This window comes from Martes martes, assembly GCF_963455335.1.
Source record: "Martes martes genome assembly, chromosome: 10".
In the NCBI taxonomy this organism is placed as follows: Eukaryota; Metazoa; Chordata; class Mammalia; order Carnivora; family Mustelidae; genus Martes; species Martes martes.
In genome coordinates this window covers 92,808,048-92,834,652 of record NC_137898.1, presented here as the reverse complement: position 1 = coordinate 92,834,652, position 26,605 = coordinate 92,808,048, and the positions used below count along the sequence as shown (strand labels likewise).

General features: G+C 46.6%; 1 protein-coding gene across 2 annotated transcripts in view; it reads right to left on the bottom strand.

The window, feature by feature from the left end:
- The window catches only part of ETS1 (ETS proto-oncogene 1, transcription factor), a 126,125-nt gene that overhangs the window by 20,784 nt on the left and 78,736 nt on the right, over positions 1 to 26,605 (bottom strand). For both annotated transcript variants that reach the window (XM_080815506.1, XM_080815507.1), the window contains 4 exons: positions 9,698 to 9,817; positions 7,959 to 8,159; positions 5,065 to 5,142; positions 3,842 to 4,090 (listed from right to left, as the gene is read on the bottom strand). In XM_080815506.1, the coding sequence (XP_080671632.1) occupies positions 3,842 to 4,090; positions 5,065 to 5,142; positions 7,959 to 8,159; positions 9,698 to 9,817 (648 nt within the window). The remainder of the gene's footprint in view (positions 1 to 3,841; positions 4,091 to 5,064; positions 5,143 to 7,958; positions 8,160 to 9,697; positions 9,818 to 26,605) is intronic.

Here is a 26,605-nt window from a genome sequence, read left to right as displayed (position 1 = left end):
TGACCTTCCCTGACCTTGGAACTTAAGTGTTATTTTTTAGCATTTTTTCCAAATACTATTTTAAAATGAAACCTACTCCCTGCCTCCATGCCTTCTCCAATAGAGAAAGAAGTTATGAGATGCTTTTTCCAGGAGGTTAAAAAAAAAAGAACCACTATCACTCTTCTGAATAGAAATCCATGGTCTTTATCATCTCCAAGGATAATTTTGTGTTTGAAACTTATACTTCAGTGGGGGAGCGGGGGCAATAAAACACAAAGGAGTTGATTAAAGAGTTAAGGTCCACAGCTATGTCAGAAATCCTTTACTCCATGAGTTGCTTAAGGCATTCTTAACTGACCACAAGATCATGCAAGTTCATTAATTTCCCAAACCAGGTTATAAACAGCTGCTATGATTGCGTAATAGCTCCTAGAGAAATTTCCATTGGCAAAAATGCTATGAAAAGGGAGACAAACCAAAAAAAAATAAATAATTTGGAGGAAAATAAATGTATCTAGAAGCTGAAAAGCTCACAGGAATATTTTCTGTGTTCCCCTTTCAGAGACTTTTCAGGCAACCTAAATTAAATCACAGGAGACTCCCTGACCGTCTCAGGTCAGCACAAGCCAAGAGGCAAACGGACGTGACAGACGTGTGTGTAGAAATACCAGGTCAACTCTCCATTGTTCAGGGGCGGCAGGTCTGCTATAAAGTTCAAATCCCAGAATACGGCCGGCCAATACAAGCTAATACTGGTGGGTTTCTGGCGTACTCTCCCCTTCATAATAGTGAGGATGGGTTAAAAGAATGGAATTCAAATACTTAATTATGGTGTCCAAACCAAAATTAAATGTATAGTGATTAGGAGGGAAGATATGTTGCTCATAAAATTTAAACAAGCAACCCAAAAAATCCACAATAAAAGGTATTCAGTTAAATATATACTTTTTGCAAAGCCACTGTTGTAAGAAGATTTCCCGAACCTCTTATCCCCTCCAGTGCTGCTGCGAACAGAAAGGTAGCTATATCCACTTAACCTCCTTCCTTCCTCGAGTCATCCGAAGAAGAGTAATCTCCAGAGGGCAAACTAGGAGCTCTCCGTGAGTTCCTGGCACTGCCTACCCCATCCACTGGCATATCTGTAAGTTTTTTATCATCCTAACAAATGAAAGAATCGTCTCTCCCAGAAATTCACAGGAAGAGACAAGAAAACAGCCTACAGCCGGAATGCAATAGCCTCTTTTTAACAGAACAAGGAAGATTGGCGGCGTCTCTTCAAGAGGTGTTTGCTGAGAGCAGACACCCATCCTAGTGGTCATTCAGGTTCTCCACGAGGCAAACGTACCAACAGCTTAAGAAAGACAACTCATCTTTTCGTGGAGAACACCCAGCAAGTGACTGGTACTTAGGCAGCATTTCTACCTCAATCGCTCTGAAACGATTCTCTATCAGTCACTTTTCCATTAGGAGGGCACGTAGACTGAACTTTCCAAAGCAGGCGAGCTGAGTTTCCAAGGAGCCCCGAGAAGCAAGGGCACGAAACTAGGCCATAACCACCCTCTGGCAGCTTCTCAAACATGAGCCAAATGTAGCTCTGTTGAGAGTTGTGGTTTAGAGCAGTAGGCTGCTTTCATTTTAGCTCTATTTCACAATCCTGGAGCTGGGAACCTTCGTTTACGGGTATTTTCTCCAAAAATGGGTTGGCTCCAACTGGATGAGGCACTCAGTTATGCTACTGTGCTCAGGCAGGGAAGCCTGTGTCCTCTAAGACGCCCACTGGCCAGCTTCTCTGTGAACTGTCTCAGAGCAAGGCCTTCCAAAGCCATCTGACTCCACCAGACAGACCTCAGAGCACGCTAAGCAGCAGACGGGGGACCCTCCCCAGCAACGCTCTGGACAGACTGACACAAAGACAGTACTTAGAGTCCGAAGAAGGGGGACACAGAAGCGCTTTGTATCCTATAATGCTGTCCACAGATACTGTGATCATTACTACTAATCATCAGCCAACAGTCAAGCTTTCTGTCTAACCAATCACCGCGCGTCCGAGGGCAGGTCTGCAGGACCTCTAACATGCAAACAGCAGCCGTGAATAACAAGGGCTTCCTCTCCGGGGCCCACGCCATGGTCGGTTTGCTGTGAGGGAGGGGGAACGGGGTCAAAGAGAAACACCTCCTGCCTCTTCGTACGGGTCACTATCTGGTCCCCAGAAACTGACACGGGGTTGGAAGGATGGTGGAGCCCCAAACCCAGGACGGAGAGAAGGAGAGAGAGAAGGGACGATCACAGAAAAGCAAAGCCAGGCACAATTTAGAAACAAGGTGACGGCAGAGCTCCCCGAGTGACACCATGGCTGGGCCCAACCCTCAGCCCCAGCCTCATCACATACATGCACAGAAAGCCCCGGGAGAAAGAAAGTAGCTTTGTTTCTTTGACCTGCCTGAAGGAAAAAAAAAAAAAAGGTACACACACATGTGTGTATGTATTTAAATAGACGTACATCCAAAAATAAGAAAAAAGAGTCAGAAAGGGGAAGGCAAAACTGGTTCCACCCATCCCCTTCGGTCTGACACACAAACACCCTGGGGCCCTGAAGGAAGACTGCAGGTTCAGATTTTGCTAGGGACTTTCCCTCTGCAGGGCCTGCCACTCTTCCTAGGGCGTGCTGGGAGGAAGCATGAGACTGACGCTCGAAGAAGACAACGACGACATTTATGGTACCTGGTGGCTGCTGGGTGATTCTTCAAAGTAAAGATGTCTTTGGGCTCCACTCTGAGAGACTCAGAGGAGGAGAGCAGGGTCAACCCTGAGCAGAAATCCCTACGAGGCCAGCCAAGCCTGACTCCCGTGACCAAAAGCCTCAGATCACCACTTGGATGAGCTTTTCCTGTTCTCTCCCTGTCCGTAGTGTTTTCTCCTTTATCCACTGGAAAAGTCATTTTTTTTTTCAACTCTCTAGAAATGAGCTAGTTCTTCCTCGATGAACAAATCCCTCCTTACGGAGGACTGAACTTCCCTCAGACACAAAGCTATCCGGGCACCTGAGGAGGCAGGCTGCGTCTCTGAGCACTCGTGTCCTGATCTTAAATTCAGGTGTACTTAACCTTTTTCTTTTTTCTTTTCTTTTCTTTTTTTTTACAAAGTCAGTCAGCTCTATTTTGAAACATTTACTTCACTGTCAGTGAATATTTTATCATTATCATAATAGTCATGTCAACAAGAATACCTTCTTTTGGAAGCCTCTGGCCACCTCTTTCCCTGGTCCTTTAGCTAAATACACACTTTCACCACAGTGCTGATGACTGGTTCCAAATAAACCGTTGGTTAACCATCTTGTATCTTCCCAAACCAGAGAAGTCACAGGAGGCTTGGAGAGCCCAGGCTGAGATGCAGAGGTCATTCAGATAACATGCCCGGGTATGCAGTCTGACACAGGACGACTCTGGGAGGATCGCTAGGCTACATGGGAAGCTAAGGGCTTTCTAGAAGGGTCACCTGAACCATTCTTATCAGATTATGTCTTCCCTAAGCAAAATGCTCTCAAAGAAGATAAATCACACCTTAAAAAACAACCACCTTCCACTAGAGTTATCACTTAATGAAATATTTTACCCAAATGAGAAATGGGATTGGTCATCACACCAAATCTACCATGGACACACGGTCTTTGTCATCATGGTGGACTGGGCCAAACTTTCATGTTGAAAAGCTCTTAATAGCTAGACATTCTAATGGAAAGGCTGAAACTCAGGAATGTACAGGGCCAATAGCAAAGAAAAAAATAACGGGACCTGTAAAACTCACGAAGTCAGTTACATCTTGAAAACCCAAGAGCTTCTAGAGAAGAAATCTGACCTACCACGACTGGTCCTCCCCATGCACATGTTGTCTGGGGTTACAACTTCTTGCTTGATGGCAAAGTAGTCAGTCTGCAAGGTGTCTGTCTGCAGAGGGTCCCGGAGAATGACTGAGGGGTAGTCGTTCTCATACTTGAGGGAGAGGAGCTCCTCCGAGCTGATGGGATGGAGGGTCTGGTAGGACTCTGTGATGAAGCTAGGCTCTGAGAACTCTGAGGGAGGAACGCACTGAGCATGCTCGATACCATAACCTGGAAACAGAGAACATGTGCCGTTGGAGAGAGGGCCAATTTGGACCTACAACAGGCAGGTCTTTGCCATTCACAGCAGTCCCACAAGACGAAAACAAGCTGACTACCTTAGAGAAGGAAAGGAGCATACTTTAGGTCAGAAGGGTCTGGGTGTTTCAGCTTGCTCAACTAGTTAACAAGAGACTTCCCTTTTCTGGCTTAATTTACACATCTCTAAAATAGGGATGATTGCAATCTCCCTCAGAGCACTGTGAAGAAAAGCAAAGAGTATGTGCGTAAAATGCCGGCCAACCCGTCTTGCTCTCGCCATCTCAATACTTAATATCATTGCTGCTATTAGAATAAAAATCAAAATAAAATAAAAAGGTAAAAGGAAAACAAACCTGCTCAAGACTCCCTTCAAAAGCAAGGCCATCAGATAAGAACAGCCCTACCCTGATCCTCTTCTTCTGGCCCCCCTCTCCGTAAGGTTAGGTGTCGTCTACTACAAGGGAGAAGGCTTTACCTTCCGTAACAGAATCTAAAGCCACACGGCACACTCTTGGGGAAGGATCAGAGGAAATGCTGTCGTATCTACTAGCAAAAGGGGAAAGAACAGGGGCCACAACCAAATCCCGGGCCACAACCAAATCCCTAACCCCAACCTCTGATGGCCACCATGGTACGCAGGATCAAGTAAGACCAAAGTTCAGGGGCCAAGTTGCAGTCCCTCTACATGACTTTCATGCTGAAGGTATCGGGAGACATCCTGGTGTGTAGAGGAGTTGGCAGGTTAATAAAAATACCAACATGTAAAGAGGTTGAAGCCTCGTGCCTCGGGGGAACAGAAAAATAAATAACAGCGGCCACATTGAAGAAAATGTTATTTCCCATAGAATTACCATGAAGGAGCCTGAGGTCATCTGGGACAGGAATCCTTTCCTAGGTTCCCACTATAGCAAGCAAAATGAGAGAAGAGCGGAAGACGAACTTACTAATGAAGTAATCCGAGGTATAGCGGGACTCTGGATAGGTAGGGTTGACTCCATTCACTTGATATGGTTTCACATCCTCTGTAACAGACAGGGCAGGGAACCAAACAGAGAGGTCAACAGACAAGTAATGTTTGGCCTAAAAGGACCTTGGACGCAAGGACTACAATGATCTCAGTCCCTCCTCCAAGAAATCGGCATGTTCATTAACTGAGCTGGTGTCTGAGTCTACCCTGACTGGGGCCTTGTCTAGAGATGAGATCACAAAAGTATGGCTAAGTCGATTATTTCAGTAGCTGCAAAATGGGATTTAATATCTTGGAAGCAGCACCAGTGAGTAATCTCTAAGGCTTGGGAAGGCATCCCACCCTCATTCTGATGCATGCTTGCTCCACGTTACCATGAGAGGCTTCAAGATGTCTTGGGAATTTACCCGAATCGGTCCCGAATGCTCGAACCAATCGGTTCCAAAACTTTTTTTGGAAATATATCATCATCTTTAGGTGGTTATACTTCAGGGCCTCCACTTCTAACAGATGTCTGGTTTTTGTGTTTTTTGTGTGTGTGTGTGTGTGTGTGTGTGTGTGTGTGTGTTTCCATCACCCCCAGGCTCAGAGAAGAACGGGATACTGGTAAGGTGACCATTGGGTGGATGGATACTGTGGGGCTCGCGCGAAGACAGAGAACCGTTACCACCAACTGCTGTTGGCAACCAGGTGCCAGCTCCCCTTGGCATGAGCACGGAATGTAGGTGAGCTGAGGTGAGCTGGGGGATCCTCTCATTACCCTGGAATCCAGTGGTGTGACCCCAAACATTGCATGGAATGCTCTGGTTCTATTTCCCTGTAAGACTCAGACACCCAGAAGGAGTATTGGCTTGGGGTTTTCCTCTGATATCTGATAGCTTGTTGGGAGCAGAGGCTGCTGGGAAAACAAGTTTATGCCTGTACAGAGAAAACAGTTCCCAGTGGAGATAAAATGATTAAACTCTGCTTTAGCCACTTATCAGATTGAAACATCCCCGTCCCTTTGGCCCTCCACCCCACCCCAAACAGCTATGCTCTGGGGCTGTGTTGTTCTGGTTTAATTACAGAACAAAAGCTGTAGCCTCCACACACACCTCGAGCTGGGCTCTTCAAGGGTCTAAGGAGAGATGGTTCCTACCACCTCTCCCAGTAGCAAATAGGTGGGATGATAGGACGTTTTGTCCTCCAATAGTCTCAATGACTTCCTGATCGGCCTACATTCTCCGAAACTGGTCCTTCGCAGGAAGGTAGGCCACACCCATCTTGGGGGCCCAGACGCTCCCCTGTGAGTCCATATTATTATACAAAGAATGCAGGGCAGGAAATTAAATAAAAAAGACCAAGTTTAAGGAAATGAGCGATCTTGAGGAAACCACCTAATCTGCCCCCATTTTACAGATGAGGACACCAACAGGACCCGGCCCTCTTATTTCACGGGGCTGTTTTGAGAATCCAATGAGAAAACGGATGGGAAAGCACTCGGGAAACAGGACCTGTTCTACAGTTATTAGTCATGACTGTGATCACAGGGACTCTGGCACACCTGGTCGCTCCACGGAGACAAATACAGGGAAAGTGCGTATTACCGGGATATATTTGGGTTACACGGTCTGGTAGAATCCACCGTTGTGTTTATACACCAACGGTTACATCAGATCTGTTAGGAGCCTGCCCTGTCTTTTCCCTCTATAAACAGGTCACTCGTGTCAACCCATAGGAGTGGGTGTTGGAGCAGTTAACGTGGACACGGCCTCGGGCCTTCGGGAAGCCTGGGCCCCGCAGTCCCCAGCGGAGGCAGCCGCAGCAAGATTCACCTAGTTCTGGACTGTGTTTATTTATTTATTTTCCAGCGCAGATGCTGAAGAGAAGGAAGAAAGATAACACTTCTGGGCCCAGAGGAATCTAATTTGGGGCTCTCCTGAGCATTGCGGAGTGGAAAATATCCTTACACAAAGGAAGGTATTATATGGAAGAAAAGTGCTAATCCGGAGCTTTGCTCCCTGCCCCCCCCCACCCCCGCCGTGGCATCTGCGCCAAGGGTTGGAGCTGGTGACCACAGGGAAAGGGTGGGCCTGGGTCAGAGAGGGCAACGGGCTTCTAGGCTTACAGTCAGCTGGAGGGCACCGCTGACTGCTGGTAACTGCAATTTATTTTAAGAAGAAATTCAGAAAAATAAGTGCAAAAACACCCAAGTTTGCCGCCTGCTGCTGTTTCTATACTCAGCCAGGACTGTGGTACATGAGTCACTTGGTCCAAAAAGGTTGGAAGAGGCTGGTAGGGGAGGCCATGTCATTACAAGGTTGCAACACGGTGTCCCGACCTAACCCCCCATTTGTGCTCCCGATGAGAAAGGTAGCCCACAGCGTGCCAATCCCTCCCCTCCCTCCCAGGCAGGGGGCCAAGAAGCCAGTCTTAGTAAGCAGCTCTGAGAAGCTAAGCTCTCTAGTGGGGTGGACAGGTATCACACTGCCATGGATCAAGGGACTGTGTATTAAGGGGCCAGGAAAAAAAATACAACCAACAATCTGTCTTGGGAGCTGGCTGCTGACCCTGCTCGAATAGCCCATGAGTCCAAGGTAAGGACTAGAATCAGAATTCCGGCTATCGAAATGCCTCGGGAGTGCCATCTTGCAAAACATTAATATCTGAACCTCCGATACATAAAAGAAAAAAACTGACATTTATTGAGCACCTGCTCCATTTATTGAGCACCTGCTGCATGCCAGCTGGGCGTGTCTCCAGAGACAGTATACGCCGTGATAGGACACCCACAGGTACTGGCAAGGATGTCCCACCCTCGGGTATCCTCCCCCACCCACCACAACAGCAACCCCACACGGCTTCCTCCTCACTCCCTCCCCACACCTTTACCTTTCTGCAGGATCTCGAGATGTTCCCACAAGATGTCCCCAACGAAGTCTGGGGCCAGCTCGAGAAAGCAGTCCTTCCCGAGTGCACAGAGGGCTGCTCCATTCATACAGAACTTCTGGAAGTCCACACCTTTCAGGCTGAACTCATTCACGGCCCACATCACCCAGTCCCGAACATGGGTTTCTGTCCACTGCCGGGGGTCTGAGGAAAGAGATCGAATGAAGATCCAGCAGGTCAGGCTTTCCCTCGTGCCCAGGCCTCAGGGAGGATACCGAAGGATCTGTTCTCTGATTCACAGGTTTAGGAAGCGCCAGCCTATAAAGGCATGTCATGGGGCACTCTCCATAACCTTCCCCCACTGCACACACTCAACATCCCTAGCCTGCAAGCTCGGAGATCACGCCCATCAGCCAAAAAGTAAGACAGGAGTAGCCCCCCACACCTCTATATTCAGACAGAGACTATGAATCTCCTCTCTCACAGCCTTACTTTCATGAGGCTTTTTTTTTTTTTTAAAAGCCCAGGACTGAGAAACAGAATGACATCTTTCATAGCAATAAGAACAAAGTCAAGTGCGTTCTGGAGACTGCTCCCTCCTATCCCTGCTTTTCGCTGTCATGATTGACCTGAGACGTTAGAATTAATCATTTTTATCCTCGCTAACGATGGCTAGTCATAATCATAGCAAACTAGTAATAGTAAGCCATTCAAATAGTCCTTAGTCATAACAGCATTATCAGGCACCTGATTTCATCATACCAGACACCCCGCAAGCGTGGAGCAGCATCAGAGAACAGACAAGATGTGCTCTTCCCGCGGGGCTGGGGTTGAGCATGACCAAACCAGCGTGGCGCTCTCAGAACTCCGAGGACGGCGGGAAGGCCGGCTGCGGGGCTCCCAATGCACCTGCTGCCCAGCCCCACCCCACCCCCTTCAATCTAGCAGACAACTTTATGAGATGCTAGGAAACCCAAGGTCAACATTCACTTGATTCTGCTTTGTGATGCTAATAGGATGTTGGGCATTGCTGTCAACCGAGGTCTGTGATAAAGTAGTGTATACATGAGAAAAGGTTTGGAAGTGCATTCACAGACTCTGTCTAAGAGGCGGGTGTGACTGGGCTGGAAGCAACTGACGCGTCACTCTCACTCGAGAGGAAGGTGTTCTCTCGGCTCTCAGTTGCTCAGGAAATGTTGCCTGCTGGAGGCTTAAGTGTTCTCCAGTCATTTGTCCTTTCTGACAACTCCAGTCCCCTTACATCCCTGAATAAACCCTTTCAGAGGAGAACACCTATGCATAAACACATTTCACCAAAGCACATGGAAAAGAGAAGAGCAATCAGTTAAATTCCAAGAAATGTAGCTCACTAAATTCATCCAATGATGGCCCAGAATTACTCTAAGACTGTTTTCCAAGCTCAGCTGTGCTCTGGAATTACCAGGAATTTCAACTTCATGGGCCTGGGACATGGCCTGAGCTGTGGGATTTCTTGAAGTTCTGAATCTCATGTGCAAACAACTTTGGGAACCACTGTCCAAGACCAAGATGGCAGTGTCAAAACCTGGGAGATGGGGAAGCACTGGCATGGGTCTACGACTGTTCTAGGAGACGTCTGCCACCATCTCCAGGGGCTGACGGAAGTGGTTAGTCATAATGTCTATCTCACACTACAGCTGAGATAACTAAACTCACCCAAAAGTCTGATCCCATCCCTCTCTTCTCCCATCAACAAAACACACCTTTGGGAATTCCCAGGCGTTGCTGTTCTTTAGAGAAACCACTGAAAGTAGCTTTCAATGCTTGAGACATCATTTCTTTGCTGCTTGGAGTCAAGAGTGGGACATCAGCACATTCCATATCTGTAAAGAAAAAAAATAGATGAATAATAAAACAACACAGGTGATAAAGACTAGACACTGTAGTCATCATCAAGCAACAGATACAAATATCAAATCATTATATCGTATACCTCAAACTAATATAAGCTAATTGTACCTCAGTTTTAAAAAACTACTAGGTAGTTAAACCACCCATAAAAGACAACAGGGCATGAATGGCTTGAAGAAGGCAATCTGAGAAATAACTGTACTAACGTCCTCACCAGGGCAGGTAAAATTTGGGGGGCTTTCCACAGTGTGCTAGGCCCCTAAAAAAAAAAAAAACAACCCAAAACTGACATTTGACTAGAATGTTCTACATCCTTGACCCCAAAATAAATAAATAAATAAATGCTTACTCTTTCTGCAGAGCTTTACTAATTCAGTCATAGCCCCTGCTCAACCTTCCCATTCACTGAGAGAATGAATGTCGCTACCTACTTCCATGAAAAGGAAATGACAACATTCATTCATTCAATGCATCATCACTGAGCACTCGCTGTGTGCAAGGAATTAGGGAAGCAAGCAGTGAGCAAGACAGAAATGATCTCTGCCCTCATGGAGCTGGATATCAGCGGCTGGCAGGGGACTCAGGCATTATAAAACTAGTTATACAATTAGACATTCAAACACATCAATACAGGCTTCATAGGAAACGCAGAAGATAAGAGGTTAACATAGAACAAGAATTCCTGGAAGTCTGGATGCTTGACCTGAGATCTAAAACATGCATACTTGTTTAAAAAAGAAAAAATACTCTAGGGGCGCCTGGGTGGCTCAGTGGGTTAAGCCTCTGCCTTCGGCTCAGGTCATGATCTCAGGGTCCTGGGATCGAGCCCCACATCGGGCTCTCTGCTCAGCAGGAAGTCTGCTTCCTCCTCTCTCTCTCTGCCTGCCTCTCTGCCTACTTGTGCTCTCTCTCTCTCTCTGTGTCAAATAAATGAAAAAACAAAACTTTAAAAAAAAAAAGAAAAAAAAAAAAAGAAAAAATACTCTAGACCAGTATTCCCCAGGTGTGGTCCCCAGACCAGCTGCATCATCATCATCATCACCAGGAAACTGTTAAAAATTCAAATTCTCAGCTCTACTCCAGACCTCCTGAATCAGAACCTCTGGGAAGGGGTAGGGGGAGCCCAGAAATCTGTGCTTTTAACACACAGTCCAGGGGCTCCTGATGACCACCCAATTAGAGGACCATGGTCCTAGAAAATGGGAGGAGTACAGAGGAACTTTATGAAATGGGGGAGGAGGGGAAATGTGGCCCATTTTCGTATCAAAAAGATCAATGCAGTTGGAGCAGAGGAACCAGGACAGTTGATTGAGAGGAGGTGGCAAGGTAAGCATAGGCTTTTTTAAGGCACCCTAATGGACATGAAGTGGTACCACGCTGTAGTTCTGATTTGAATTTCCCTAATGACTAATGAACGTTAGCATCTTTCCATGTGCTTATTGGCCATTTTTGTATCTTCTCTGCAGAAATGTCTATTCAAGGATTTTTAATAGAGTTGTTGGGCTTTTGTTGTTGAGTGTTAGGAGTGTTAGGAGCTCTCGATATACCTCAAAGAGCTGACGCAGGGTCCTAGAGATAGATTTGTAGACCTCTGTTCACTGCAGCATTGTTCACGACAGCTAAAATGTGGAGACAGCCCAAGTGTCCATCAACCGATGAATGGATAAGCAAAGTAGTATATACATACAAGGCGGTAGTATTCAGCCTTAAAGAAGGGCATTCTGACATGGACTATGACATGGATGAACCTTCACATTATGCTAGGTGAGACAAGCCAATCTCCAAAAGACAGATTACATGAGGTCCTTCAAATAATCAAATTCATGGAGACAGAAAGGGGAATGTAGCTGCCAGAGCCTGGAGGGAGAAAGGGAACGGGGAGTTGTTATTTAATGGGAACAAAGTTTCAGTTTTACAAGATGGAAAAAGTTCTGGAGATGGATGGTGTTGACGGTTGTATAACACTATAAATGTACATAACACCACCGACCTGTACACTTAAAAAGGGTACAGGTGCTGAATTTATGGCAGGTATATTTTATCATAATATAAAAATGGAAAAAGAGAGAGGGAGAAGATCACCTTAGCTATTTGGTAAAGAACGGTTGAGCGGATAATTAGGAATAGACGTGGGAACACTTGATAAAAAGTTCTTACAGTAGCTGTGGTGAAAGGGAGACGGTGATACAGGTAGCGTAAGAGGACAAAGTTGAAGTGCATATGCGAGGTAATAGCTACACTGAAGGTGGCGAGGAACAGTGAAGGATCAAAGTCTGCCCGTCCATGAACATGTCATCCTTTGCGACATCCATCTCTATTTTTATCTCTACATCCAATCCCTCTTGTAATCACAGACTATGTTCAAAGCAAAGATACATAAATATGGCTCAGGTTAAAATTCCCCAGTATTCACCTCAAGTACAAGTTCCCACAAAAAGCTCATGGGCAAAAAAAAAGAAAAACAAAAAAACACAACAAAACCCCTGAGAATTCCTACTAGCCATGGTGTGATCTTAGGGCAGTGGTACACTTTGCTGTAGTAATTTCCAGAAGCCCTCTTCCTCACCCTGGGTCTTGAAGGTATCATATGAAACTGACTTATACAATGGCTGGGTTCCGGGCAATGCTGCCATAGGTGTTTCTCAACCAGCCATCCCTGCCCCCTGACCAGTTAAAAAAATTCCCTGGACATACGTATGTGTACTGGCTGAATTAAATGGAAACACAGAAGGGAAAAGATGATGACTGGTGATCTCTGAAAAAAGGAGCAAATAAATTGCCTCCAAACGTCAAAATGAACGGAAACTGCATTGCAAGAGAGAAGAGCGAGCACTTTTTCTCTGGTTTGCTTTGAGTGATGCCTTCAGGAAACAGCTTGCAGTCCAGCTCTCCCCTAAAAGCACAGAAGGGCTCAGAGCAGCTGCTCCCCAGGCCCTGCCACCAAGGGTGGATTTGAAGTTCTAGGGAGGGGAGAGCTTGGGCTGCCCTGGGCCAAGCCCAAAAAAATCTAGTAATCTAGTGGAAAAATCAACATGCCTCCAGGAAGGTTGACAAAATGATGGAAAATCCCAGATTGTTAAGAGGGGAAAATGGGGGGAGGGGATAAAATTTTGATTACATAACATCTAGCCCTTCAAACAATGGAGTAATCATCAAATGAGTCACCAAGAAAGACATCAATACTGCCCCTTTGTCCCCACTCTACACACCCAAGAACAGCCAAGGGCCAGGTCCAGAAACGTCTCCACTTAGAGTAGAAGTCGGTGTCACCTCAGAGAGAGGGACTTTTTATTTCACCCAAAAACATTCCTTTTGAAAGCATCCTGGCCTCCTAGCACAGGGCAGAACACAGAGTCAATCAACAAATGTTTAGTAAATTCACTGTTTTCCAAATTTGAATCAACTTCCCTTCCCTTCACTCTTGTCCAACACAAATGCATGAACTTGAACTGTGTGGGTTTTGTTGTGTGTGTTTGTTCCCGCCACTGATTTATGATTCGATGAAAAGAACTTTACTGATGGCGGAAATTGGCCAGGACAACACATGTGGAAAATACAGGCCGGGCCAAAGGCACAATGGTTGTGCTAGAGGCTGGAACTGAAGGATGAGATTGGCTAGGAGGCCCCAGGCATCTCCTACATGGAAGATGCCAAGGGGATGTGAAGGCCAAGGATGACAGCAGAAAGCCTGAGAAAGAGGTTTCCTGTAGTCTGCTTTCTATAACCCCGCACACTTTGACAGTATGGTCTGGACAGGACCGCTGGCCTGACAACACTCCATGCAGGTTCCTGCTTCCTGTTAGGGAACCAGCCCTTCCAGGCTCTCACTCGCTCTCTCCAAGAGAAGCAGCTGGAATACTTTTGCCTGTCTACCTCAATGCCATCTCCAAAAGCCTGGTCCCCATGCTGTCAGCTGCAGCTGCGCCATGCCCATCAGCTCTGCCCCTGGCTGCTGGATCTCTTGGAAAAGTGCTCACAGCCTCACAGACCAGCTGGCTGGCGAAGGCCAACTCCGCACACTTGGGACACCTGCATTTGGGCTCCATGAGCTCAGGAGAAGGCATGTTATTGCCCTTGGACACAAAGGATTCAGACAGGAAAAGTAAGAGCTTTTCTCCCTTGTTAAACAGTGGGGAGCATTGGTTTTAAAAAAATGCAAACCCTCCCCTCTCTAAGTGAGTGAACAATTAGCCAGGATTGGCTTTATCAGTAGTAGCCTGGGCACTGCGTTTAAATGATGATGAATAATCATATTTGGAAGCAGACATTAATCTAAAAGATTAAGTTGTCTTGATAGAAAATATGAACGCAAAAATTCCACCTATGGTGCTAGTTTGTAATCACAGCAGTTCTGTTAATTACACTGATTGACAACAATAACAAAATCATTAAACAGGTGGAGAATCCGACCTAGTTTAGCCCAAACAGGCCTCTCTGTTATTCCTGCCACATTTTAGCTCATGGTCTGTTATAATATTTTTGTATCAGGTACCAAATATTTCTAATTTGAGGGATGGCACGTAGAAATTAATCAACCCCTCCCATCCTGGAAATTCACTGACTGTATTTCACGGACAAGTACTAAAATTGCCTTTGTGTTAATATTTGTAATTGCAGTATCTTAAATTCAAATAACACATTTGTCTCAAAATGCTGAGAACCTGTCCTGAAGATATATTACCCCAATACAGTAGAGACTCTAAACACAACACATGGGAAACTGAAAACATTTACGAGCATATCGGATTTCCTACCCAGCGATTATCCCTCAGGACCTTAAATGTGAGTTAGTATTTATAAGAATCACCCTAAGTTTCAGAGAAAAGAGTTGTACAGAAGCCAGTGAATGAGTAACAGTCCCAAACTCTCATCTTAGCAAGACTACACAGTATCGAGTCGGAAACAAGCAGGGAGCACTCCCTGAATTAGTAGGAGCATAACGAACCAGGGCCATTCTGAATGCATGGAAACATCTGCTCATTTTGCATTGTGGCCTGACCCTGAACAAAAGTTTATACGTAACCCCAAGGATGTTTTAAGTCAAATGCAGAACAACGGTTTCAATTCAGTTATATGTAAGTCAAGGGTAAGGGCTGTTCAACGTCCAAGAACCTGTCCGGGATGTTTTCACGTGACTTTTCGTGCCATTCTGTTCAGTTGTTTGGAACCAAATGGCTCATATCAACCATGTTACATAGAATCTATGCCAGAAGTGATGTTTGTCCCGGGAGAAGTCAGGACAGCGCCTTACTGACCTAAGATGTCTCTCTCCTCACTTTCCTCAAACTACACAATAAAGCAGAGCATCTAGGATTTGAATCTGAGGGTTAGGTGATGAGAAACAAAGCTAAGAACTAGAAATGCCAGGTGCATTATTCCAGTCTGCACAACCATCTAACTGGCCAAACCCTAGCAGGTTACCACGATGATACTATGTGTGTGGGGGGGAGTCAGGTTGGGGGGGTTACTGTTCCCATCAAGAGCAGCATGCAAGAAACACCAACAATGGATAATATGTCTGACATCTGAAAAACAGTTCACAGTCCACTAAGACCCTTCATGAATACTATTTCATGATATCACACATGAAATTTCCAAGGGTCCTTGGGAGGTACTACTGGATCCCCATTTTACAGTTGAGGAAACAGAGCTCTGAGAGATCAAGAGCTCCGTGTAAAATCACAGGGCTGTGAGGGCCCAGCAAGGGTGGACCCCAGTCTTTCAATTCTCAAACTCAAGCTCTTCCTACTCCATCCCACTGCTGCAGCAAATCGGATTAGGTCGGAGATCCAAGGAAACTAAAATTTGAACAACTCAGAGAGAGAAAATGGGAATTTTACTTGTTAGTTGGAAAGTTAGATACATTTGAGGAAATAATTAAAAACTTAAAACCTTTCCTGGACTGAACAAATCCAGAATTATGGCGCTAGCTCCATAAAGACATAATTAAGCCATTTACAGAATCGACTGTAATCTTGCCCTTTCTCGAGACTATGGGTAGCGACGCTTCCTTCCTTCCATACAAAGTGACACAGGTTAAATGACAACCTGGCTTCCTTCCCTGTCTGTGTTCACCCCTGAGTCACCTTGATGGGCAATTGTGTGCATAATATAAGGTTAATTAGTTACATAAAGTCTTACTGAAACACATTTCTTAAAATGAAAAGAAACCAAGAAGAAGCCTTCTGGTCCATCCCAGGAGGAAAGAGAACAATAGTCCCAGCTGGAAAGAGAATTCTGAAGACAAGGGAAAAAGACATAGTGGGGCATGCACGGGGCTTGCCTTGGCTTGTTGGTCAAAATCCATGGGCTCTTATCTCAGTGTTGCCACTAATATAATCACACTGGACAAATCACTTAATCAGTGCCTTGCTAAAAAGAAGTCTATTAATAGGTTCTAGGTTAATGTTGAATAGCATTTTTAATTTCCCTTATCGCAATTTTCAAACATCCACCAAAGTGGAGGGAAGAGTACAATGAAATCGTATTCGAAATCTATCAACACTACTGGTTCCTAATTCATCTCCTTCCCCTACACACTGAAGAACTATAAAGCTAATCCCAGACCACATGTCATTTCACCCACAAACATTTTATTGTCAGGCAGACATTCTCTAGATAAAGGAGGATCATAATAGGAAAGCTGACAAGAGACAGATAAACTCATGGAAAAGGAAAATAAGGCTTCAGATTACCTTCCACGGTGCTTACAGCTAGGTCTACATTTTGTTTATCAGCACATCTGAACCACAGAGCTTGTCTGAAAGCAACACTGCCATGATCTGGAAAGTGAGGAAGTTGGATCAGAGAAAGAGGAGCTCAGCTCAAATCAGGATGGAAAGCCAGTGTCTTGGATTCCCCTGTCCTACAAGCAGAGAGCCTGGGGATCATTCTTCCTAACGGTTCATGTCGCATGACCTTATAACTGTAGCTAGGAGCATGCAAGAAAAGGCTGGGGATGCTGGCGAGAATCCAAGGGGCAGTGCCAAGCTGCCTAGAAAGTCCCAGTGTGGGAAAGAAGGCATCTTTACTCCTTTAGATCAATAGAAATAGAAACATAGAAATAGAAAAAACTCTGACCCCAGAGTTGACTGTCCCTGGAAAGCTGTAACTGGTCTCTAAGAGGGCTTCCCCTGTGAAGACACTAATATCTCATTACAGTTGTGACAGGGAATCTCAAATCCCGTCTCTGCTCTTCTCTCTCTCATTCGTGGATGGTGGATTGGAACTAGGGATCAAGAGACCTGTCAGGGTCCTCTTTCTCCCACACTTCTGATTCTAAATCCTGTGAAAGGCCCTAGAAACTTGGCAGGCAGGCTTTCCAGCGGAGGGCAATGGTCTAATCCACAAAGCCTCTGGGCTGAGGTTACCGCAAAGAAAGGAAATAAATGTCCCTCCCCGGCCCCTCAGCTCTGTTTTCACAGACCTAATGATGGGACAGAGTGATGAGGGACAGGCAAGGTGGTGCTCTGCCAAGCAGGGAACAAGGAAGGGCTTTGGCGCCCCTTCTGAAACCACCCATCTCTACCCAACAGTCCATTGCTGTCCCACATAAGGGGACACCAGGAGCTCTGAAACAGACTCCTATCAGTTAGGAAAACCTACAACCAGGCTTCCGCCCTCCTCTTCATACCCAGTCTCCTACAAGTTGCCCGACGATTAAAAAAAAACAAAAACAGTCCAAGGACAGGAGAAAAAAGCGGCACAGAAAAATCCCCAATTCACCCTCCAACAACCAGGCTGACCAAAAAGCAAGCCAGTGTCCAGTTACAGCCTCTCGGCCCTGCTGCCCACGCACACTGCCACCAGGGAGTACACAGGGCTTGGGTACCCCAGGGCCACCTCCGACGTGGGTGCCCCTTCTCGGTCAGAAGCCACCACGGGACAAGAGAGGTGGGCCTCGGGGAAGGCAAAGCATGCTCCCCACCACACTGGGAAACCGGCCCCGGGTCCCGCAGCCGGGCCTGGGAAAGTCTTCGGAGAGGGCTTCTGAACATCTGAACATCTGTAGGAAGTGACTTCCATGCTCTCCCTTCTTCCCTCCATCCACCCCTGCCCCATCCCCCACAAGGAGTTTTAACACATTATTACCACTGAAGTCCTGAGGATTTGGTGACTCACCAGGCTCACACATGGTTCCAATGAGCCCTTGACCATTACATGGTAGGGGAGCAGGAAAAACAAATGAAAGCGGTTGTAATTCGGCAGCGCCGGAGTTCAGACCTGCCAGACAAAAGGGATTGCAGGCATGTTCCCAAATCCGTTCAGGCACCTGACATGCAAAGCTATTTTTAATCACTGGATTTATTTCTTTCCTACGCCCTCCACCATCCTCCACCTCAGCAAATGTTTCGAAGTCAGAGCAAAATCCAAATTAATTCCAGGTGTTCAGGGAAACCCAGAGAGGCTCTTCCGTTCCAGAATCGGAGCCAGAAAACAGAACTGCCCCCTGGGTCCTGCAGCTAAATTTTCTTGCTCTCTACTTAAGAGTAGTTCAACTCTCCTACCCTACACATTGGGCACATGGCCTGAAAGAGGAAATATTTGAATGAGTGTGCCTCGCTGGAATGACTCCTCGGTTCTCTGTTTTTTCTAGCAGCCCTGGCAAGAGAAGGTGCACGAGGACAGGTCTCCAAGAGCAACGAGACGGAGCATTCTTTCGTTATCCGGGATTCTCTCCCCACCTTACTGGGACATTTCTTTCCATTCCCCCCATCATTTTCATTACTAGGAGGTACTCAGTAAGTAACCAGTGACTTGGACAGAACTAAAAAGCATCTTGTAAAATATCAAGACTACAAGAAAAAATACACAATTTTACTTCCTAATGCTTTGAGAGACAGCAAGGAGAAGGAATCTGGCAATTTTCCCAGGTACAAGGAAGCGACTGAGAAAATAAGAAAAAATGAACACAAAAATCCGATTCTGAGATGTCAATGGAAATTGACATCTCCGCAATCTGGCTCTTTGCTTTAACGGAACAGACTAATTTCTGACCTATTCTGCACCCTTCAGTCTGCTAAGGGGGAAACCTGTTTCGCAGCAATTATCATCTCAAATGTGCCTTCCCAGGACAACACCTCACAGCTCCAGGATCCAGCGCACCTAAGACTTTTGGTTTCCAAAAGGCCCTAAGAGTGCCATTTCAGAGTCAATATGGCACAAAACAAAATTGTAATTTGGGGCTCAAAACCCTTTTCCAGGTGTTTGAAACTTGCCAAACCCAAGCTGCATTTTATCCTCGTCATTCACGTACCCTTCAATGAAAGACACTCTCACGATTTAAAATGGGTGGCTCAGTGGGTTAAGCCTCTGCCTTCGGCTCAGGTCATGATCCCAGGGTCCTGGGATCGAGCCCACATCGGGCTCTCTGCTAAGTGGGGGAGCCTGCTCCCCCTGCTCTCTCTGTCTGCCTCTCTGCCTACTTGTGATCTCTCTCTCTCTGTCAAATAAATAAAAATAAAATCTTAAAAAAAAAATAAAAGCGCTTAACCTCTTTTAAAAAATAAATAAATAAATAATAAAAGAATGTTTTAATTGTGGAGATTCGGATCCCTGCATAAAAAGGGACAGCGCAACAGAGTATTTTAAATAATCAAAAGTTCTGACATGATCCTTTCAAGCCATTTACTGCCTATGTCTCATGCTTCATCTCATTTGCTATGCAGATGATTACACTTGACTCCCACCACAACATACATTTTACAAGTCCTGAATCTCCCAGAATGGTGTGACTTCTTTGTCATGAAAAATACAGAGAAAAACGCAGAGCCCCGTTTCCATATTACTCAGGAGGAAAGCCTGAATTGGCCCCTTTCAGCCCCAAAGCTTTGCAGATGGTCCCAGATCTCCTGTGGGCTCTTCTGTCACACCTCTAAGCGAGGCCAAACTCCGGCCCTGCCGTCAGCTAAAATCCTCATGACGGGACCATAAGGCATTTGGTGCCAACGTGGCCCAGGATCACCCCACTCAAGAAGACTCAGGAAAATATGTGACATGGTCCATCTTGCTATAATCCCAGCTTCCTCGTCTTCAACTTCACACGTGGGCCTTTGATGCCTCCCTCCCTGCGGCCCTGGAGATGCTGGTTAATTGGGGGCTGAGTAATTTATTTTCACTTCACTTGCCTCCCGCCCTTGATTTTTAAGGACTGTTAATCAGAACAGAATCTCACATTTTACAGAACCTTTTCCCCCATATTCTAACATGATCCTGAAAACGACCAGGTTTTGGCATTATCTCCATCACATAGGTGAGGACACTGAGGCTCGCAGAGGTCACTTGAGTGACTTTGCTAAGATGGTCAGGCCAGTGCAGTGGTCCGAGCAGCACACAAACCCAGATCCTCAGATACCAAAGCCAGGTGTTTTGTACCCAGACCTATTCGCAGAGGTAAAGCCGGGCTGGCGGAAATGCTGAACACTAGGACATTTCTTTCCGTTTCCCCCCATCGTTTTCATTATAGAGAACATTCCTCCCGGAGAAGGAAAGCACCTCAATCCCTGAGACCCTCTGTAAAGAGCAGTCACATCAACAGAGCTGAGGGGTCTCACTGCACATTCTACTCTAACACGCTCAGCTCAGGGCCCACCTGACCCTTGATCTGGGGGGCAAGACAGGCATGGCGGGAGCGGGTGGGGGGGCGCTTATGAGGATCACCAGGAAGGCGAGGCTGGCCAAGGTGGAAGATGAGGAGTTTTCTCCACGGGCAAAGGAAAAATCTGGGCAAACAAATGGAGTGGAGCCCGTTTATTTAGGCTGGAAGAGGTAAAGTTTTTCTGCACTTTTGAACTGTTTTCTCAAGGCCTGCCTCTCCCTCCCACGCAGGAAACAAACACAGAGACAGGCCTCTTGCAGCGAGGGCTCTAGTCGCTGAAGGCTAGCCCGGGAGAGGCAGAAGGAAGAGGGGCGCGGGTGGGCGGCAGGGTCCACAGGCCTGGGTGGGGGAGGAGGGAGCTGGGGGGGATGGGCAGACAGGGAGGAGCTGGCAGAGGAGTGGGAGGGGAAGAGCTGGAAGGGAAGGCAGATGGCAGAGAAGGAGAGAGGGAAAGAAAGAGGGCGCAGAGCAAGGAGATACCGGGAAATCTTAAACCAGAGTAAAGGCCAGAGCGCAGAGTGGAAGAGGACTGGGAAGAGCCAGCACCTTCCAATTAATGATGTTCAGAAAGCAGCATTTTTCCATAAATTTTGAAAGGAAATTCTCTCTCGACTTTCTTATTTATTTATACATTATATAAATACATTTCTAAACCAAAAAAGGACCGTTTTTTCCAATGGGAAAAAGCCTTGTCTGAGATGAAAGCCAGTCTTCAAAAACCCCTTGGAGGAAGCTGAAACCCCACATGTCTTGGTGCTACAGAAAGAAAAACAAAGTGGACATTCTTCCTGTGTTCTAAGGCTTTTTTATGCAGATGTGTTTTTCTTTTAATAAATAAATCTGGACAGAGAAGGAAAAAGCATACTCATACACATTCACACAGTGCAACAGTCTGCTTTCAACCCAGGGAAACCACAATGAAAAAGAATACATAAGTCCATTTTCCCAGTACAGGGACAAATATTCTCAACAGGGCAGCCCACAGCCAGGGACGTGATACACTCTACATATGTAGCCCAAGGTCCCCAGATGGACAAAAGACGATGTGTGAACGAGTAATGACAATCAGAGGTAAGATCGGACCTGAGATCCAAACAAACAACACCATGCTTCCCAGAAGGGCCCTGGCGGTTCTGTAGGATGCCACCTGACTTGCTAAGACATTCAGTTGCTCCGTCCCTTTTGACCCACTCAATTTTCTTTATGGACTGCAATCATGATTTCTTAACGATTACATGCACTGAGTTCAAATCTGCCCTCTAATGAGTTCTAGGAGGAGAACTTCTCCTCTGAGAAGGAGGGCTTTGTCCCTCCTTCTGTGGGTTGAAACCATGCATACAAGTTTCATCTTTCTTCACCTATCAGTTTCCTGACTGCTTTAACATCCCTTTGTCACCACTTCTAGCCAGGTTTTTAAATTCCCTGATGGTGCCTTCAAGCATTCATGACGGGCTGGTTCTGTCCACCCCCCACCCAGAAGCATTCCGGCATGCCCACGTTCCTCAAAGGCATCAGGAACATTCCCAGGCGAACACCGTGCTCCTCAGAAGGAAATGAGACCATCCCCCTTCCCCTACACCGCTCACTTCTGTGGGTACAGACCAGCACTGAGTTTTCCAACAGCTACACGACAAAAGCCACTCAAAGTACACTGAAGCTGAGCCAGTTCCCGACCCGTTGACTGAATCTTATTAACCTCAGTGGAAGGCTTCACATTTATCCATATTGAACTTAACTTCATTTGTTTTGATCCCTGTTTCCTGGTGCAGAGATCTTTTTTTGCATCACGAAGCTGTCCCCTTCCCATTAGCTTTGCACCATATGCAATTTAGTAAGTATGTTTTCTGTATCCTTCTCTGATATGAACCCCTGATAAAAATGTTGAAAAGGCAATGACCAAGTCCTGAGCCTCGTAACAGCAGAGACCACACATCATTCTGACACGCATTCATCAAGACCGTTTTGGGTACAGTAGCTCAACCAGTTACAAATCCTCCTGATTTTACCATGGTTGGACCCATGTAGCCTCAACTTGACCACAAATATACCATGGAAAGACTTAGACAAAAGCTTCAATGGAATAAAAATACGAAGCCCAAAGATTCAGATGATACGTCCAACGTGAGGCCAGTTCTCCCTAAGTGTGAGGCAAGTGGAAAGGCAGCAGAGGAAAATGGAGCTTGGATTCAGATTTGTGCAGGACAGAGATAGAGAAAGAGACCCAGAGAGGGAGGGGGTGGGAGGAAGGGAGTTAGAGAGAGAAGGAAGGGCAGGAAGAAGAATGAGAGAGTGCGCTTGGAGAGAGCCCTACAGTCACTTTGCATCCAGAAACAATGGGCACTTAGAGAACAATGGCTACAGACAAAGTCTTGGTCTATTTATATCTGCCACTGTTAGTCCCAGACAGGAGGAACTGGAAGTCTGCCCTGTATGCACAGCTCCAACTGGACCAGAGCTGGGAGGAAGATGAGGTCACCAAGAATGCTGCCTCCTTTGAACAGGCTCCTTTGCTGCTTGCATAGTTTCTTCTTAGCCTAAAGGATCTCTTTAGCCAAGTAAAGAAGTTTGCTTGCCTACTGCTAAAACACAGCCACCGCTGAGAAGGCCTGGTCACAAATGGAACCGCTGCTCAGCCCGGCCCAAGGCAATTAAGGTCTTTGTCTACAGAGGTCCAAGGAAGGTGGGGATGTCAAGGGAAGACTAAACAGTAGATGGAGGTTAACGCTAGGGTTCCTGGAACAAGAGTCCTATCAGATCTGTATATTACACACATCTCAGGGCTCTATAAAAGAGCTTTTCTGTAGGGAAGTTCCCTCCTCACTTCTTGGGAGCTAGCATAAACAGGCTAGGAGCTGAAATTCACAGATTGTGTCTCCTGTTTCATGAAGATCTCTGCCTCCTCTTCTGAAGGTCTCTCTCTTTTCTGGAAAGGTCATCTTCTGCTCTAACCTGACGTTGGAGTGCTCATCAATTCCAATCCTTCCTGTGATACTTACTCTTTTCTTTTATAGGGAAAAAACCCTTTTTCCTCTAAGTTTTTATTTTATCTTAATTCCAGTATAGTTAACATACAGTGTTGTATTAGTTTCAGGTGTATAATATAGTTAAGCGCGTTACTTAGATTCTCAATCCTCCAAGAGGCTGACTAAAGATCAGCAGCGGCCACATCAGCCTGTGACAGACACCAAAATGAAGACGAACAGAGCTGAGCCAGGGAAGAAGGAGGGGGTACCCAGCAGTGAGCCCTGTGGCCGGCCCCCCCCTGCCGCCCCACTGCATTGTCTGTTTCCCCTAACGGCCTCCAGCATCCACGGGCGACCAGTAGCCAGCAACTGTGTCTCCTGGATCCAGTCCAACCTGACAGCCTCCTAGAAGGAGTGCGAAGCTGGCATCTCCCAAAGGCACGAAATTCAGGGCTTCACAGAGATCCCCTGAGGAGTCGTTTCAGCTTCTTACTCACGCCTGCCAGTTCCTACCACCAGCTCCCCTCCCTGTTCTTAGAAAACCAACACTAAGGAGGCAGAAAAGAACCCAAATAGTACCATTTTTCTCCTTGTCATTGAACTAGCTTAGGGTGTGTCACTGAGAATACCCCGGGTCCTGTCACCCCATTCACAGGGAACTAGAGGCAACGTTGCTGAACGTGAAGGCTGAAGTCCCGAGCAGACCAGCGCTGGGCCCGGCTGCAGTAGGTGCCAACAGGTTAAACTTGAGGCGCTCTGTTCCTTCGTCACCCCACCCCTTCTCGGTGACTTCAGAAGGGCCTGCGTCAAGACGCTCAGGGTTTCGGCCATCCGAGGATGGTCTAAGAAACCTGAACGACAGGCTAACTGAGATAATCTGTACAAGGCCATCACATGCAAACACTCCTGTACATCTTTCCTTCCAGGCAGATGGTGGAGACTGAAGCCCGGCTGAGACAATGGACCACCTAAACCAAGATCTAAGTGGGCGTGCGGGCCACCTCTCCTGCTCCACTAAACTCACTCCAACACTGCTTCCTTGACCCCCTCTCCCACCCCACCCCTGACATGCTCCCAACAGGCTAAAGGTTCCCTTCTGCTCCAAGGGCAAGAGAGCGACATGGGAGCCATACGGCAGCAGGGGGGAGAAGGCAGAAAGACACACATTCCCACCCTGAAGTGGAGCTGACATCAGAGGAGATGTGACAATTCCCACCCATCAGATGTTTGGCAAGTGCTGGGGACAGCCCTTCTCTAGACCTATCTGTCTTCCCAAACGTCTGCGCGCCAGATAAAATGCACCAAAGACCGATGGCACAGCCTGAACATGGAACATCTGGAGTTCAGAACATCAGACTTTATGGATTCAACAGCTCATGAATTAAAAGCCGCACTCAGTTTAGTAAATCCAAATGCACGTTCCTAATGAGGAATCAGAGATCCTGTTGCTTTGAGGGATTTAGCTAATAATTGCAGGGTACGGGCTCAAGTTCCCTGAGCTGCTAAGGTGGTACTCAGGACCCGGAGAGAGGGCTTCAAAGGGATTATGGGTATTCTCCCGAAACCATTGGGTTCACTGCTAAACCTATCATCTGAGGCTACTCCAAGGTTTGTTTAGACCTACCTAATCTGTAATTTTGGCCCCTATATCTTCAACTTTGGCCTTTTTTATGGCGTTGGGCAGTAACTATCATCCCATCCACTCTACTTGTGTGTTCACACTTTTCCTTGGCTCTCTGCTCCTCTCTACCGACCTCACTATAGCTATATGACACATAAAGCCTTATCTGGGGCCCAAAAGCAGGAAAGAGGAATTTATAGAATTCGCTGTAAAACTTTAACAACTCCTTGGAGGGATGCTCTCCTTCCTGGCAACTTGACGTAATTATAAGATGAATGAAAAGCAGGCTGTGGGTAGAGAGGAGGAGGAGCCGAGCTCTGTCACTGGTCAGGGGTCCTACACTATTCCTGGAACACAAAATTAGAACTCAGACGTCAGCTAGATCAAACCCTTTCTTCTACAGAAGGGGAAAATGAAACCCGGAGAGCTGACATCAACTTGCCTTTGGTCACAGGGTTATTAATTTTAGACCTCTTGACTCCCTGTCCAGTATTCTTTTTTTTTTTTTTCCTCCATACCCCTGCTGTTTACTCATAGCAGTGGATTGGGAAAGAGCTGGTCTCCCTCACAACTTCACCACTATAAAGTGGTGTCCTTATGGACAAACACTGTCCTTCTCCAAGTTCCTAAGAACCCAAGAGGAACAATCCATCCAAAGATCAAAGAAACGTGACTCGAGACTATACAGACCCATGATGCTACCTGTTCCCATTCCAGACTAGAAGCTTTCAGTATCAGTGGTCAGCCTCTACCTTAGTTTCCCTGGAGTGAAAGATTCCAGCTGAATACCAGGAACTATAAAGCAAGCAACCTTTAATACCTAACTTCAATTGCATGATACCACTGTGTCTAACAGCTCTAAAATTTGAGAGTGCTATTCCCATCAATTCAGACAGAGCGAAAGCAGCAGTTAATTTGAGTGATCTACTGACCTTTATCTAAAAAGCACTGAAAGGAAGAACAGATGACCACCATGCTATTCAAAGGTTCTAGAATGCTACCATTCCAGTCTCGCTGGTATTCCAAATAGAGTAATGGAGACACAGTGAGAGGGTTGAGGGGTGACAACAAACCCCACCAACGGAGCCAGAACATAAAATCAAGGGCATTGGCCTGTGCATTGAACCTGATGCTTCTGATTAATGAGGCCATATGTCTGACTCAATGTCCATGCCCTAAAGCAACACCAGCAGCTCCAGTTCTAAATGAAATCCATTTGGGATGCAGGGAGGTAAGAACTTAGGGTGAAATACACCTAACTGTGATCTCTTCACCTCTACGGGTTATTTTTTTTTCCCTCTCTCACTCCTTTCAGAACAGGCCTCTCCTCATGGCCCCAAACCTCTGACAACCCCACCACTGCCCCACAGCGTCGCCCACGCCAGCCCGGAGCAGACAGCACCGGATGCCTCTCCCAGTGGCAAACCCTCGTGGCTGAGAAGTCGCCAGGCAGACCCGATCTCCAGATCAATGGGTGTGAGAGGCCAACCGGTGGAGAGCAGAGAAAAAGTGATCAATGCAAAAGGAGGAGGGAGCAGAAGCCACTCTCCATCTGCCCGGGTCTGGTGGGAAGGGGAGA